Source organism: Bubalus kerabau, chromosome 17 (assembly GCF_029407905.1).
Source record: "Bubalus kerabau isolate K-KA32 ecotype Philippines breed swamp buffalo chromosome 17, PCC_UOA_SB_1v2, whole genome shotgun sequence".
NCBI lineage: Eukaryota > Metazoa > Chordata > Mammalia > Artiodactyla > Bovidae > Bubalus > Bubalus kerabau.
Window position 1 is genome coordinate 55,562,873 of NC_073640.1, and position 14,977 is coordinate 55,577,849.

The 14,977-nt window shown below is 42.2% G+C and overlaps 2 protein-coding genes across 11 annotated transcripts in view; both read left to right on the plus strand.

Moving 5' to 3' along the window:
- The window catches only part of LOC129630670 (zinc finger protein 646-like), a 28,410-nt gene extending 24,720 nt beyond the window's left edge, over positions 1-3,690 (plus strand). The window contains 1 exon segment of the mRNA XM_055551170.1: positions 1,489-3,690. Within this exon segment, the coding sequence (XP_055407145.1) occupies positions 1,489-3,653 (2,165 nt within the window). The 3' untranslated portion in view covers positions 3,654-3,690.
- A 4,662-nt stretch (positions 3,691-8,352) lies between these two features.
- Positions 8,353-14,977, plus strand: part of LOC129632200 (zinc finger protein 227) — a 29,495-nt gene continuing 22,870 nt past the window's right edge. For 8 of the 10 annotated variants that reach the window (XR_008704405.1, XR_008704410.1, XR_008704411.1 and 5 more), the window contains exons 1-3: positions 8,353-8,562; positions 11,122-11,258; positions 12,905-12,966. Coding sequence is in view for 2 of the 10 variants with exons in the window: in XM_055553653.1 (XP_055409628.1) it covers positions 11,156-11,258; positions 12,905-12,966 (165 nt within the window). In the remaining 8 variants the exon portion in view is untranslated. Of the gene's footprint in view, positions 8,563-10,443; positions 10,638-11,121; positions 11,259-12,904; positions 12,967-14,977 lie in introns of those variants that run through there. The other 2 variants (XR_008704406.1, XR_008704412.1) reach the window with 2 other exon arrangements.

The window sequence follows — 14,977 nt, forward strand, 5'->3', positions numbered from 1 at the left end:
CTAGCAAGCATATTCATTTGGGGAGAAAAATTTTTTTTGAATGAAGAATTCTTATGTCTACTTCTTAGGTAGCTTTTCATAGAAGGAAAAAAAATTCTATTTCCTTATCCATCATATCCGGGGAGAAAAGGTCTCAGAAAATAGCTAACTGGTGAGTTAGTCTTGCCCTGAAAAGATTTTCCCAGCTCTGTCCCATCTCCTTCCTTCCAAGCCCACCTCAGTAACAAGAAATGGATCTTAGGTTGTTACCTCTACAAACATTTTGTTTGTGTGGCGATTTGTACATATGCTTTAGAAGGGACTTCAGATCATGTTTGCCTTGACTGCTTTGATGATTCTTTGACAGTGTCTAGTCTTTCTAAATACTTATCATAAGCTATGGAATTTATTCCCACCTCATTCATGAACTGCCTTCTTCACTTTGGAAATCATTCTTGTTAAAGGCCAATGTATTTATGTCCAAAATTTTTCCATGCTGTGGTTATTTTTTTTAAAAAAAGCAGCCAGTTTGTTTTCTTAATATTTATTTATGTATTTGGCTGTGCCAGGTCTTGGTTGTGGCATGTGGCATCTCTAAGTTGCAACAGGTAAACTCTTCGTTACAGCATGTGAGATCTAGTTCCCAAACAGGGATCAAACCTGGAACCCTTGCATTGGGAACTGGACCACCGGTTTTAGTGACTGGACCACCAGGGAAGTCCTTTCCATGCTGAGACATCATTCTTCCCTAGCCTGTAAATGTTGATTCCTACTTTATGGGGATGTGGAGCCATATTAGGCTACACAGCTACCTCAGAAGGATCCAGTGTATAGGTTTCAGAGTATGATCTGACGTGCTGCCTACTGCACTAAGAAACCAGAGTATTGCATAGCTTTGTGCTTTTTATCACGCCCACTGATTCTTAGCGCCTTGAATCTTCTCAGCACTCCCTCCTTGGTGTACTGCTGCCTCTGGTGCGGCGTTTCAGCTTTTCAGCACGCTGTACTTTCCAGTGCTTTTCCTCTTTCAGAAGCCTACCTTCTGAAAGCTCTTTTGCTTCTCTGACTTGATTCAGAGATAATCTGGAATTCAAAATTGTTGAGCATCCTGGAAATCAAACTGGGGTTCACCTGTACATGCCTTTCTTGAGCCCTGACTAACTTAACTGCCAAACATTGTGAAACCTGTGAGCACAGCAAAATGCTTGTCTGTCTTGATACTGTACTGTGATAGGAGCGATAGGTAATTTTTGAAAGATGCTGTAAATAGTATGTCAGATAGCATTTTGTTTTACATGGTTTTCATTACTGCTAAGTATTTGGGAGTTTAATGGGCCGTCTCTTGGTTGCTGTCAGTATATAAACCTGAGAACTTTATTTGTGGGGAAAAAGATAAGTCAAACCATGCTGGGGTTCATTAAAGTCTCATACTGTGTCTTAAGTGTGAACTCTTGACTCTTTGAACAAAGCTTTCACCTGTCCACATCTCTCAATTCTCTGTCATTATAGAAGAAAACAATCAAAGTGAGTTGAGTGCCATTCAAGAGAGAGGATTACACGAAGAGCTTTCCTGCTGGCAAATCTGGCAACAAATTGCTAACGACTTAACCAGATGTCAAGACTCCATGATAAATAATTGTCAGCTCCACAAACAAGGTTATTCCCCACACCAGGTTGGGTCAGAACTATCTATTCAAATTTCTGAAGATGAGAACTATATATTAAATGAGAAAGCAGGTGGTTCTGGTGATACTGGAAATCCAAGGTTTGCATCTTTGAGAGCCCGAGATTCTTGGAGAAAAAGTTCCTTGACTGAGTCACAGAATTATCAGACTAGATACCAGGAAATTTCCACACAAAGTAAACTATGTCGGTGTAAAGCGGATGTTGACAGCATTGGTCGGATCTCATACCACCTTGATGATCGAGGAGTACACAAGAATGAAAAGTCTTATTGCCACAATGATTATAGAAAAGACAGCACGGTTTCCACATTGGATCAGAATAGTATGATTCACACAGGACAAAAACCTTACCAGTGTAATGAATGTAAAAGAACCTTTACCAGCCTTTCTACCTTTGATCTTCACCAGCAGTTACACTCAAAAGAGACATCTCACGTGTGCAATGAGTGTGGAAAAGGCTTCCGTTGTAGCTCAGTTCTTCATATTCATCAGAGAGTTCACATAGGAGAAAAATGCAGTGTGTGTGATGAGTGTGGAAAGGAATTCCATCAGAGCTCACAACTGCAAACTCATCAGAAAGTCCACAGCATAAAGAAACCATTCACATGTGAGGAATGTGGGAAAGGCTTCAGTCGTCGATCAGCACTTACCATTCATTGTAAAGTCCACACGGGAGAGAAACCTTACACTTGTGAGGAGTGTGGCAGGGCCTTCAGTCAGGCCTCCCACCTTCAAGACCATCAGAGAGTCCACACTGGGGAGAAACCATTCATATGTGATGCATGTGGTAAGAGCTTCAGTCGGAATTCACACCTTCAGTCCCACCAGAGAGTCCATACAGGAGAGAAACCGTACAAATGTGAGGAGTGTGGGAAGGGCTTCATTTGTAGCTCAAATCTATACATTCACCAGAGAGTCCACACAGGAGAAAAACCCTACAAATGTGAGGAATGTGGGAAAGGCTTTAGTCGGCCTTCAAGTCTTCAGGCCCATCAGGGAATCCACACTGGAGAGAAGTCATATGTATGTAATGTGTGTGGTAAAGGCTTTACTCTGAGTTCAAACCTTCAGGCACATCAGAGAGTCCACACAGGGGAGAAACCATACAAATGTGAGGAGTGCGGGAAGAACTTCAGGAGGAACTCCCATTATCAAGTTCATCTGGTCGTCCACACAGGAGAAAAACCCTATAAATGTGAAGTGTGTGGGAAGGGCTTCAGTCAGAGTTCGTATCTTCAAATCCATCAGAAGGCCCACAGCGTAGAGAAACCCTACAAATGCGAGGATTGTGGGCAGGGCTTCAATCAGAGTTCACGACTTCAGATCCACCAGCTGATCCATACTGGTGAGAAACCATACAAATGTGAAGAGTGTGGGAAGGGATTCAGTCGTAGAGCAGATCTTAAAATTCACTGCAGAATCCATACTGGAGAGAAACCATACAATTGTGAGGAGTGTGGAAAAGTCTTCAGGCAGGCCTCAAATCTCCTGGCCCATCAGAGAGTCCACAGTGGGGAAAAGCCATTCAAATGTGAGGAATGTGGCAAGAGCTTTGGTCGGAGTTCACACCTTCAAGCCCACCAAAAAGTCCACACTGGAGAAAAGCCATACAAATGTGAGGAGTGTGGGAAGGGCTTTAAGTGGAGCCTGAACCTCGACATGCATCAGAGGGTCCACACAGGAGAGAAACCATATAAGTGTGGGGAGTGTGGGAAGCACTTCAGTCAGGCCTCAAGTCTTCAGCTTCATCAGAGTGTCCACACTGGAGAGAAGCCCTACAGATGTGATGTGTGTGGTAAAGTCTTCAGTCGGTCTTCACAACTGCAGTCTCATCAGAGAGTCCACACAGGGGAGAAACCTTACAAGTGTGAGATGTGTGGTAAGAGCTTCAGTTGGCGCTCCAATCTAACAATTCATCAAAGAATCCATGCTGCTGATAAATCCTATAAAAGTCATAGGGGTGGTAAGACCATCAGAGATTCAACTTAGGAGAAAAGTTCTATAAAATGATTTTTTAAAAACTCAAGTGTCATGTGAATTCTTCCAGTTGTCAAGTTCAAAAGAAAAAAAAATCATTTGTTTCATTAAAAAGTCAGCATTTAACCATAGCTCACCATGTCCCAGTAGTCAGAAGGCCACGTAACAGAGATCCCTTATAAGGGGTATAGTAAGGGTTTCAGTTCAACTTTGACCTTATTATTAAATACTACTCAGAGGAGAAGACTTAGTATGATTTTATCAGGCCTTGTACAAAAGTATGATGGATGGGTCAAAACTAATGCCCATTAGAACTCTCGATGCCCAATAGTCTCTCCAGAATGCAGAGACTTTGTTCTGAATTTGCCTAGTCTGACCATGGCCAAGTAATACTTCATGTGAAAGTTGCTCAGTCATGTCTGACTCTTTGCAACCCCATGGACTATACAGTCCATGGAATTCTCCAGGCCAGAGTACTGGAGTGGGTAGCCTTTCCCTTCTCCAAGATATTTCCCCAACCCAGAAATCGAGCCCAGGCCTCCTGCATTGCAGGTGGATTCTTTTCCAGCTGAGCCCCAAGGGAAACCCATAATACTTCATAGGTGCTCAATATTTGTTAAATTAGTAAATGAAAAATGTTTTATAAATTATATTGCAATCATGCTCAAAATTTCATAAAAAGTTTTATTCAGAACACGTAATTAAATGTGGCCTTAAAAGTAGTTCAGAGAGACAAAGAGTTAAAAGTATAAGTAAACCACTCAGTACTGCAGTCTGCAGTATTAATTTGACATTGTCCCATTTTGATTAGCTCGTCTTGTCCACCTAGCCTTGCTTCCAGTTGGATCTTACCATCTTGGAGTTTGTCTAGTATTCTGTCAGATTTATACAGTACAAATTAAGTTACTTTTTGTGACAGTATGAAGTGAAGTGAAAGTTGCTCAGTCATGTCCAACTCGGCAATTCTCTAGGCCAGAATACTGTGGGTAGCCTTTCCCTTCTCCAGGAGATCCTCCCAACCCAGGGATTGAATCCACGTCTCCTACATTGCAGGAGGATTCTGTACCAGCTGAGCCACAAGGGAAGCCCTTGTGACAGTATACTTACTGAAAAATGGATGGTTAATCTTGCAGTACAGAAAACATACTATTGATTCTTTTTTCAAGTCAGAGTTATTAATGACAGTGACAAAGGACCAACAATTCTTAGTAAATGAATCGATTGTTGGTTTTTTATTCTTCACATTGCCATCTAGGCTTTGATGTGATAGTCTTCCAAAGGTCTTAGTGTTAACTTTCATCAAGACTTCCAAAGTAAAGAAGAGACGCTATTTATAAAGTAGATTACTTTCATCAAGTTCTCTACCCCATTCCTACTCCTTCCTGGCCTGAAATAAAAGGAAAAAAATTATTTGTTGGAAGTTGGTCATTTCATCAAATACATTGATTCAGTGACTGACTTGCACACTTTTCCTAGCGATGGATTGAAAAATTGCTTTTGAAGAAGAGAAGTTGGCAAGTATATATCAAAGTACAGGATGTGACTTCTATGACACAGAACTCATAGAAGTGGAACTTACAATTAAGAGAGTCAAGTAGAAAAGGTGAGTAGCACATCAAGGATGCTGCTAAATTTTATAAAAGTGAAATAAATATTCAGTAGGAGTTTATTTAAATATATTTTGGTATATGAAACCAGATCTAGAGAAATGATGTCCAAGACTCATGACCAAAGCATGTAACAGGCTGATGTAGTTTAGGGACATCACACAGTTTAAACGTGTTTTTTTTTTTTAATGCATCCTGTCATCTGTAAATGGAGAAGGCAATGGCAACCCACTCCAGTACTCTTGCCTGGAAAATCCCATGGACGGAGGAGCCTGGTATATTCACCCTCATGTAAACAGTGACAGGATTTTCAGGGAGTTTCCACGTTTTAGATTCCATATTTTAAAAATTTTATTAAGCATCAATTTTACAATAAAATACTGTGATATTTATAGTACTGTAGGTAGTAAAACTATGTAAAACATAGAAAATTACTAAACATACTAATCCCTCACAGTAAGAAAATGTATATATAGCCCAAGTTAAGGAATAGAACTCTCGGAATCAATTATAAAAGGAAATTTATATGGTTGTTCAAAGATACAGAATATCAGCTAGTATAACATATGTATTTTTGTAACTAATGAAGTTTAGGCATAAATCCATACAGCCCAGAAGATTATTTTAATTCCAATAGTAGAAATGTATACATCTTAGTTCTGTTCCTTACTGGGCTGATGGATGTATAATCCGGAGTACTGGCTTATCCTTTCAAGTGCTTGGTCTGATTAGGAAAATAACTGGTTCATTCCAGGTACTGTATCCCAAAGAACCTTGAGCTATGGGGGGAACGGAATTTAGAAAATGAGTGTTTTGTTTACCAAGGTAACACTGATTGGGCAAACCTGAAGATAAAGAGTCAATATATGTAAGTCTTGGAGGTAAAATTTATCAAAGATACCCTAAGGAAAAGATGTGCTTAGGGAAAGAACATAGCATGATGGGAACAACCTGTTGAGATTTGAATACTAGTTCTTAGTTCATTTTTCACTGATGTTTAACACTTGTTTGGTTAAAGAACTTTACTCAGCGAAAATGAGTATGTTAATAACGTGAGAGGCAGGTTTTTCAGATTCATTTCCTAGACCATATCTTCATATGAGTATGAAAGTCCATTCTACCTCAAATTGCATTAGATGTTATATTTTGTTTTGAGTAGATATCAAAATAGCCTACCAACTCGCAAGGTAATTTGTATAGTTTAGTGAGTTAAGTCAAGGACTGGAAAACTACTGTCTTTTAAGGTTGTTTTTTTTTTTTTTTTTTTTTTTTTTTTGCCACAACTCTCTGCATATGGGATCTTCGTTCCCCATCCAGGGAAGTCCTTGTTTGTTTTCTATTTCATAGATCTCTTCATTCACATCCATCTACTTACTGTATTTTTTGTTATTTTTTAAATTACCAAGGGGTGATTTTTTCATTTTAATAACTTATGTATTAGTATATGCTTTCAAAATCCCATATTTCTTCCTAATTATGTATTAAAAATTCCCATTCTGATAGTGAATTTTCCTCCTTGTGGTTCTGTCAGTTTTGCTTTTCCAAGTTTGCTTTATATTGTATGTGAACCCATTCTTGGTTGTCTGAAATTTATAAACTTTGTATATTTTATAATGCTTTTTTCTTCAAGGACTACTTTGCCCTATATTAATAATTTTTAAATTATAGGAATAATTTGAAACCTTGGATAATGCTATCTTCCCTAGAAAGAATTGTCATTTGTTCCCTTTAAGTGCTTGAGTGTCAGTAGCTCAGTCGTGTCCGACTCTTTGCGACCCCATGGACTGACTGTAGCCTGCCAGGCTCCTCTGTCTATGGAATTTTCTAGGCAAGAGTACTGGAGTTGGTTGCCATTTCCTTCTGCAGGGGATCTTCCCAATCCAGGGGTCGAACCTGGGTCCCGCGCATTGCGGGCAGATTCTTTACCATCTGAGCCACCAGGGAAGCCGGGACTTAAGTGCTTGAAGATAACAGAAAAGATTCACGCTAATCCGATTTCAAGTAATTGAGGTGATTTAGAGTTTGGTTTTAGTCTCCACCAAAGGTGATCCATCTCTGGACAAGGCAATGGCACCCCACTCCAGTACTCTTGCCTGGAAAATACCATGGACAGAGGAACCTGGTAGGCTGCAGTACATGGGGTCACTAAGAGTCGGACGCAACTGAACGACTTCACTTTAACTTTTCACGTTCATGTATTGGAAAAGGAAATGGCAACCCACTCCAGTGTTCTTGCTTGGAGAATCCCAAAGATGGGGGAGCCTGGTGGGCTGCCGTCTATGGGGTCGTACCGAGTCGGACACGACTGAAGCGACTTAGCAGTAGCAAAGGTGATCCATTACCCTATGTCAGTTCAGTTCAGTTTCATTCTTGTGAATGCTTTGGCTATTCAAGGGTTTCTGTATTTCTATACAAATTGTGAAATTATTTGCCCTAGTTTTGTGAAAAAAATATCATTGGTAGCTTGATAGGGATTGCATTGAATCTATAGATTCAGTTCAGTTCAGTTCAGTCGCTCAGTCATTTCCGACTCCGCGACCCCATGAATCACAGCACGCCAGGCCTCCCTGTCCATCACCAACTCCCGGAGTTCACCCAGACTAACGTCCATCGAGTCAGTGATGCCATCCAGCCATCTCATCCTCTGTCGTCCCCTTCTCCTCCTGCCCCCAGTCCCTCCCAGCATCAGACTCTTCCAATGAGTCAACTCTTCGCATGAGGTGGCCAAAGTACTGGAGTTTCAGCTTTAGCATTCCTTCCAAAGAAATCCCAGGGCTGATCTTCTTTAGAAGTACATTACCCTATGTACTTATTCCTATAGGACAGTTCTTTGAGGTTTTACTACCGACTTCTCTTCCCTACCCCGACCTCCTCTCAAGCCCCTTGAACGTGGCTAAAGTGATGCTCAGCTTTCAATACTAGAATGATTGGGATTCTCAAGAAAGACAGTAGCAGCTCCAAACGGAACAGCTTCGCCAAACGCCGCACTGGCCTTCTAGAATTCAGTATTTAGAGGGTCAGGGTATTCGGAAGTACTTCCATTTCAGGGGGCGGGGCCGTGGCCGTCTTTTCTCTAGGGCATTCTGGGGCGTGTAGTCTGAGGTCCGTGTAGCACAGAGCACTTCCGTTATGGACGGCTGGAGCATTCTGGGAAGTGGTCCACGGGCTGTCTCTGGAAGATAGGTGGTGCTTTCGCTGTAGGAGGGACTGGCTACCTCCCACTTTCCCTTCGGGTAAAAGTGTCTTCAATTTCCGGGGCCCGGCTTATCTTGGTGGTGGAGCCAGCGAGTCTCTGACCCTCGTCCTCAGAGAAAGTAAGAGAAACCGCGGCCGGCTGCAGAGTTTGTGTTCCCCTCCGCTGAGCCTCCAGTTCAGAGACGTTCCTGTAGCCCCAACTTGGGGACTGCCCAGTTGCTGGTCGTCAGATTTGAAGGTCTCCCGGCACCTCAACTGGCCTCCCTCAACTACAGTCAGTTCTGCCACTTCCTAGGGTATAATTTTGTGGTAGTTACTTACTCTGTCCTGGCCTCATTATCCGCATTATTAAAGTAGTGTCATTCAGTTCAGTCGCTCAGTCGTTGTCCAGCTCTTTGCGACCCCGTGGACCGCAGCATGCCGGGCTTCCCTGTCCATCACCAACTCCCAGAGCCTGCTCAAGCTCATGTGCTTTGTCCAGCCTGGCATTTTGTATGATGTGCTCTGCATATAAGTTAAATAATCAGGATGACAGTATATACAGCCTTGACTACTCCTTTCCCAATTTTGAGGCAGTCCGTTGTTCCATGTCAGTTCTAACTGTTGCTTCTTAACCTGCATACAGGTTTCTCAGGAGGCAGGTAAAGTGGTCTGGTATTCCATCTCTTTAAGAAATTTACAGTTTATTGTGATCTACAGAGCTTAGTGTCTTAGAAAATTTTCATGTATATCAGAAGGTTAGTGAAAGGATCCAAAAGCACTGGGTTTTTTGTGAAATTGCTATAAGAAAAAGGACAGGAAAAGTTCAAATTCAGTAACTTTCTGATTACAATGGCCCTGATTGCATCGAAAAATTGATCACACAGTCTACTAAATTTGTCTTTCCACTCCATGTCTAGTTGTCCTTTGGACAAGGAAAAGTCTTCTTTCAGGTTTTTAAATTTTTACTTTTAGTGAGTTTATCGTATCTGCCCAAACTTAACAGCTAGGAGCTTCCCTGGTGGCTCAGATGGTAAAGAATCTTCCTTCAATGCAGGAAACCTGGGTTTGATTCCTGGGTGGTGGAAAAGGCCCTGGAGAAGGGAATGGCAACTCACTCCAATATTCTTGCCTGTGAGATCCCCTTGACAGGGGACCCTGGTGGGCTGCAGTCCATCCACTGAACAGCTGCTGCTGCTGCTAAGTCGCTTCAGTCGTGTCCGACTCTGTGCGACGCCATAGACAGCGGCCCACCAGGCTCCCCCGTCCCTGGGATTCTCCAGGCTAGAACACTGGAGTGGGTTGCCATTTCTTTCTCCAATGCATGAAAGTGAAAAGTGAAAGTGAAGTCGCTCAGTCGTGTCCGACTCTTCGCGACCCCATGGTCTGCAGCCTACCAGGTTCCTCCGTCCATGGGATTTTCCAGGCAAGAGTACTGGAGTGGGGTGCCATTGCCTTCTCCAGCACTAAACAGCTAATTAACAATAATGTTTTCATCTTTCAAATTCAGTAACTCTGAGGATTGAGTACAAAGGCCCCGATTGCATTGAGAAATTGATCCTACAGGCTACGAAACTTGTCTTTCCACTTCATGTCTAGTTGTCCTCAGCAGCCAAGTTCTGAATTATTTGACTTTTCTGTTAACAATAGTAGAAATCTATGATCTTCCCCCATTGCATTTTGGGGTATTTCACTCATATCTAAAAACGTTAAAACTACATTTTAAAGCTATCATCCTCCCCACGCCCCCACCCCTGGCCCATTTGTTTTTTCTGGTAGAGTGGTTACAATCCTACTGCATTGATATGTTTCTTATAGTTCTTTTTATTAAGATTCTGGCTCTTCAAATATTTGTTATGTTTTATCAATGAGATAAAGCTCTACTGCCGTCAGAGAACTGCTTTAGATTGGCAGTAATAGGATGGATGGCATGAAGGAGTTTCTGGAAATCTTTGGCCGAGAGGTCCTGAGAATCTGGGGTTAAAGCTCCCAAGGGGCGGGCATTGCCCTTCCTCCACTTGGGGTCCTGGGAAATGTATTTCGCCGCCCTACCACCGCCCACCCCTCCCCCCACCGCGCAACTCTCTCCGGAAATGAGGGGCTGCTGCTCCTGTTCTCCAGGGCTTTTGGGAAGTGTAGTTCTTGAGCTCTGTGTAGTCAGAGGCTCTTCCGCTCCGGGAAAGCGCAGCCGCCACCATTTCTTTCGGTCTAGGAGGTGAGTTAACCCTGCGCCCCCGCGACCCCTCCGAGGTTTTCTGGCTTGAGCGTGGTACTAGTCACTACCTGGCCGGCTGTCTTAGTATGGAGAGGTCGTGGCCGCCGGTGGAAGCCAAGAATCGGAGAGCAGAAGTGCGGAATCCCTCTGCTCTCCTCCCTGGCTTGCCAAGCAGCGCTGCTACTTCTGTCCGTACGATATATGGCGAGCTGTTGATTATCCGTGCCCCTACTTGCATCTTCTGTAAGATTGCGAGAGATATGGTCACTACTGGTTAGGGTTGTGAATAGATTCAAGTGAGATCACACGTGTCAGCAGCTTCGAATACTGGCGGCACCACGGGTTGGCTTTTGCTATTGATGCAGTTCTTTTCCCAGGAGCATCGTTATGACTGGATGCCCCAGGGAAGACACCCAGGAGCGATGGCGTGGCCTTTCTGTCCGGAGACAGCTCCTTCCGAGCTTTGACTGATCTCTTTCTTTAGGAAGCACTGAGTCACCCCGCGCTAGTGCCTCGGAATGTCCGCTGCAGTTTATACAGGAAACGTGAGACGAACACAGTCATTCTGTCCCACCGCATCGGAAAGGAAGGACTTCCTGCCTCCTCAGAGCATAGCCGCAGGTACATACGGTCTTTCTTGGTCGGTCATCTGTTTTCAGTTAATTAGATTTCCTTCACTCAATAAATTACCACTAGGAAAAAGTTCAGTTATCTATTGAATACATCTGAGAATGTTTAATATGCTTGTTAATATGTGCGTGTGTGTTTCTACCATAAATATGTTTTTGAAATAAATATTTTAAAAATATAAAACATTTTATTTACTTTAGGTTTTAAATATTAAAAAAATTTTTTTGAAGTATAGTTGATTTACAAGGTTGTGTTAATTTCTGCTGTATAGCAAAGTGATTCAGTTATATTCTTTTGATTATGATTATCGCCGAATATTGAATATAGTTCCCCATGCTACACAGTAGGACCTTGTTTACCCGTTCTGTACATAACAGTTTGCATCTACTAATCCCAAGCTCCCAATCCTCCCCTCCCCTAATGTTCCCCCCCACCCCCCGCCAACAACAGTTTGTTCTTTATGAGTCTGTTTCTGCTTCATGGATGTGTGTCATACTTTAGATTCCAGATATAAGTAATGTCATATAGTCTTTGCCTTTTTCTTTTTGGCTTCGGTTAGTATAATAATCTCTAGGCCCATCCATGTTGCTGCAAATGGCACTGTTCTGTTCTTTTTAATGTCTGAGTAAAGTTCCTTTGCATATGTATACACAACATGTACTGTATCCATTCATCTGTCAGTGGATATTTAGGTGGTTTCCATGTCTTGGCTGTTGTGGATAGTGCTGCTGTGAACACTGGGATGCATGTATCTTTTCGAGTTACAGTTTTATCTGAGTGTATGTCCAGGAGTGGAATTGCGGGATTATATGGCAATCTGCTTTTAGTTTTTGGAGGAATCTGCATATTGGTTTCCAGGTGGCTTCACTAGGCTCCATTGCCAGCAGTAGTGTAAGGGGCTTTCCTTTTCTCTACACCCTCTCCAGCATTTATTATTTGTAGACTTTTTAATGATGGACATTCTGACCAGTGTGAGGTGGTACCTCATTGTAGTTTTGATTTGCATTTCTCTAATAATTAATGATGATGAGCATCTTATCATGTGCCCTTTAACCACCTGTATGTCTTCTTTGGAGATGTCTACTTAGGTCTTCTGTCCGTTTTTTGATTGGGTTGTTTGCTTTTATTGAAATTTATTTTTATTTTATTTTGTATTTTGCGCTGTACCTCACAGCTTGCAGGGATCTTGGTTTCCCAACCAGGGATTGAACCTGGGTCACAGCAGTGAGAGCCTGGAATCCTAACCACTGGACCTCCAGGGAAGTCCCCCTGTTGTTTACATTTTTGATATTAAGCTGTATGAGCTGTTTGTATATTTTGGAGATTAATTCCTCATCGGTCGCATCATTTGCAGACATTTCCTCCCATTCCATAGGTTGTCTTTTCATTTTCTGTATAGTAGGAGCAGAAATCTTCACCATAGGGATACTGTGTGTGGTCGTGCAGGTTGTTCTTTGTCCATTGGCTGCTGGCTGACAGTCTTGTTAGTAGGGGCAGTCTACTCCAAGCTCTGCTTACCAAGCTATGTGGGCGTATCTACCTTGGAGCATGCGTGTTCGTGCATAATCTCTGCAAAGATCCACATGGGGTCATGAAAGCCGTAGCCTGCATCTCATGGCTTCTTTGTCCTTCCCCAGTTATGCCTTCTCAGGACTCTGACTTTCCCCAGAATGAACATGAGAAAATGACCGAGTTTCAGGTAAGTAAGGCATTGCTTTCTGTCTTCTAAGGATTTTATTTCTCAGAGATTAGGGACATCTTTGTCCCTAATCTTCCTTGGAAAGCTTAATGAACACAACACATCTTGAGTGCACGTTGTGTGCTGCTGCTGCTGGCTGTGTGTTTTGTTTGTTTTATCATCTTCTTTGCTTCACAAAGCAATCTTTGAAAAAATAAGGGAAAATTAAAATAGACAAACATAATTTACAGTACTATCCTCCTTACAGACTAGCTGTTTTCACTTTCTCATTTTCCTTTTTCATAGGCATTCATGACTATATATTTGCAATATTAGAACTGATGGGATATACTTATTTATTTATTTAGAATTTTATTGTGTAACCGATTTATTGGCTGTGCTAGGTCTTTTTTGCTACACACTGGCTTTCTCTAGTTGTGGCAAGAGGGGGCTACTCTGTACTTGTGGTTTGTGGGTTTAGTTGCCCCACGGTATATGGAATCTTCCCAGACCAGGGATCGAACCCATGTGCCCTGCATTGGGAGGCAAATTCTTAACCACTGGACCACCAGGGAAGTCCAATGAGGTGTACGTGTAAACATTAGATAAAGGTTTAATATCTCTAATTCTTATCAAAATTAGCAACACAAACTAAGACCCAACTGGAATATGAATAAAAGAAATTATTAGACGTGTCAAAAAAAAAAAGGAAAGTAGATTTATGAAGAAAATAATGATCATTAATAACTAAATGTGTGAAAATGTTAATAAATCTTCCTATTTATTTATTTCACTTGGATTCTTGAATTTTTTTTGTTTCATTTTTTAAGGCTTTCAGTTCAGTTCGATCGCTCAGTCGTGTCCCACTCTTTGCGACCCCATGAACCACAGCATGCCAGGCCACCCTGTCCATCACCAACTCGCAGAGTTTACCCAAACTCATGTGCATTGAGTCAGTGATGCCATCTAACCATCTCATCCTCTGTCATCCCTTTCTCCTCCTGCCTTCAATCTTTCCCAACAAAGCTTTAGGTCCTTATTAACCTGTCTAGAGATTCAGGCGCATTTATACTCCTTCATGTGAAAGGCAATGGCACCTCATTCCAGTACTCTTGCCTGGAAAATCCCATGGACGGAGGAGCCTGGTAGGCTGCAGTCCATGAGGTCGCGAAGAGTCAAACTCGACTGAGCAACTTCACTTTCACTTTTCACTTTCATGCATTGGAGAAGGAAATGGCAACCCACTCTAGTGTTCTTGCCTGGAGAATCCCGGGGACGGGGGAGCCTGGTGGGCTGCCGTCTATGGGGTCGCACAGAGTCGGACACGACTCAAGTGACTTAGCAGCTTAGCAGCATGTTAAAGGTGAATTGGGAAAACCTTTTGAGAGGGAAAAGTGCCATTACACTTTCAAATATTTTAAAGTGCATATTTTTTGACTTTGCAATTGCTACTTCTTGGCTAAGGTCTCTGAAAAAAGGATCTTTACAGCATTGATGATATGTAAATATCTGTAACTAAATGTACTTTATTTGAATTGAGTAAAGCTAAGTCACCAGTTCTAAGGAATACTATACTGTACGGTCACAAAATGAAATGAAAGAGATTATGATAAAACTGCTTGTTCAAATTTATTGAGCACTTATTATTATGTTCCAGGCACCAGTGTAAGTGATTTACGTGTATTCATTAATATGATCCTTTCAAACACCTTGTGATTTAGATACCATTATGGAGAGGAAATTAAGATAGTGAGAGGTGAGGGAATTTGCCCAGTATCCTATAATTAAAGCCTTGAAGTGTGAACTTAGCCTATGCTTTCACCAGCTGTACGTGCAGCAGTTTCTGGATGTGGCTTGTGCCTTTAAAGCACAGACCAGAAGCTGTGCACCTGTCCTAGAGGGTTACTGATGGCCCACGACCTTTGCAGACGTTAAAAACAGTGATGGAGTGGGGTTGTAGGGAGGTGATAATGCTGTCACTGAGAGAAAGAGACAAGTGTTGGGACTGAAAACTGCCTGGAGTCCCTCCAAA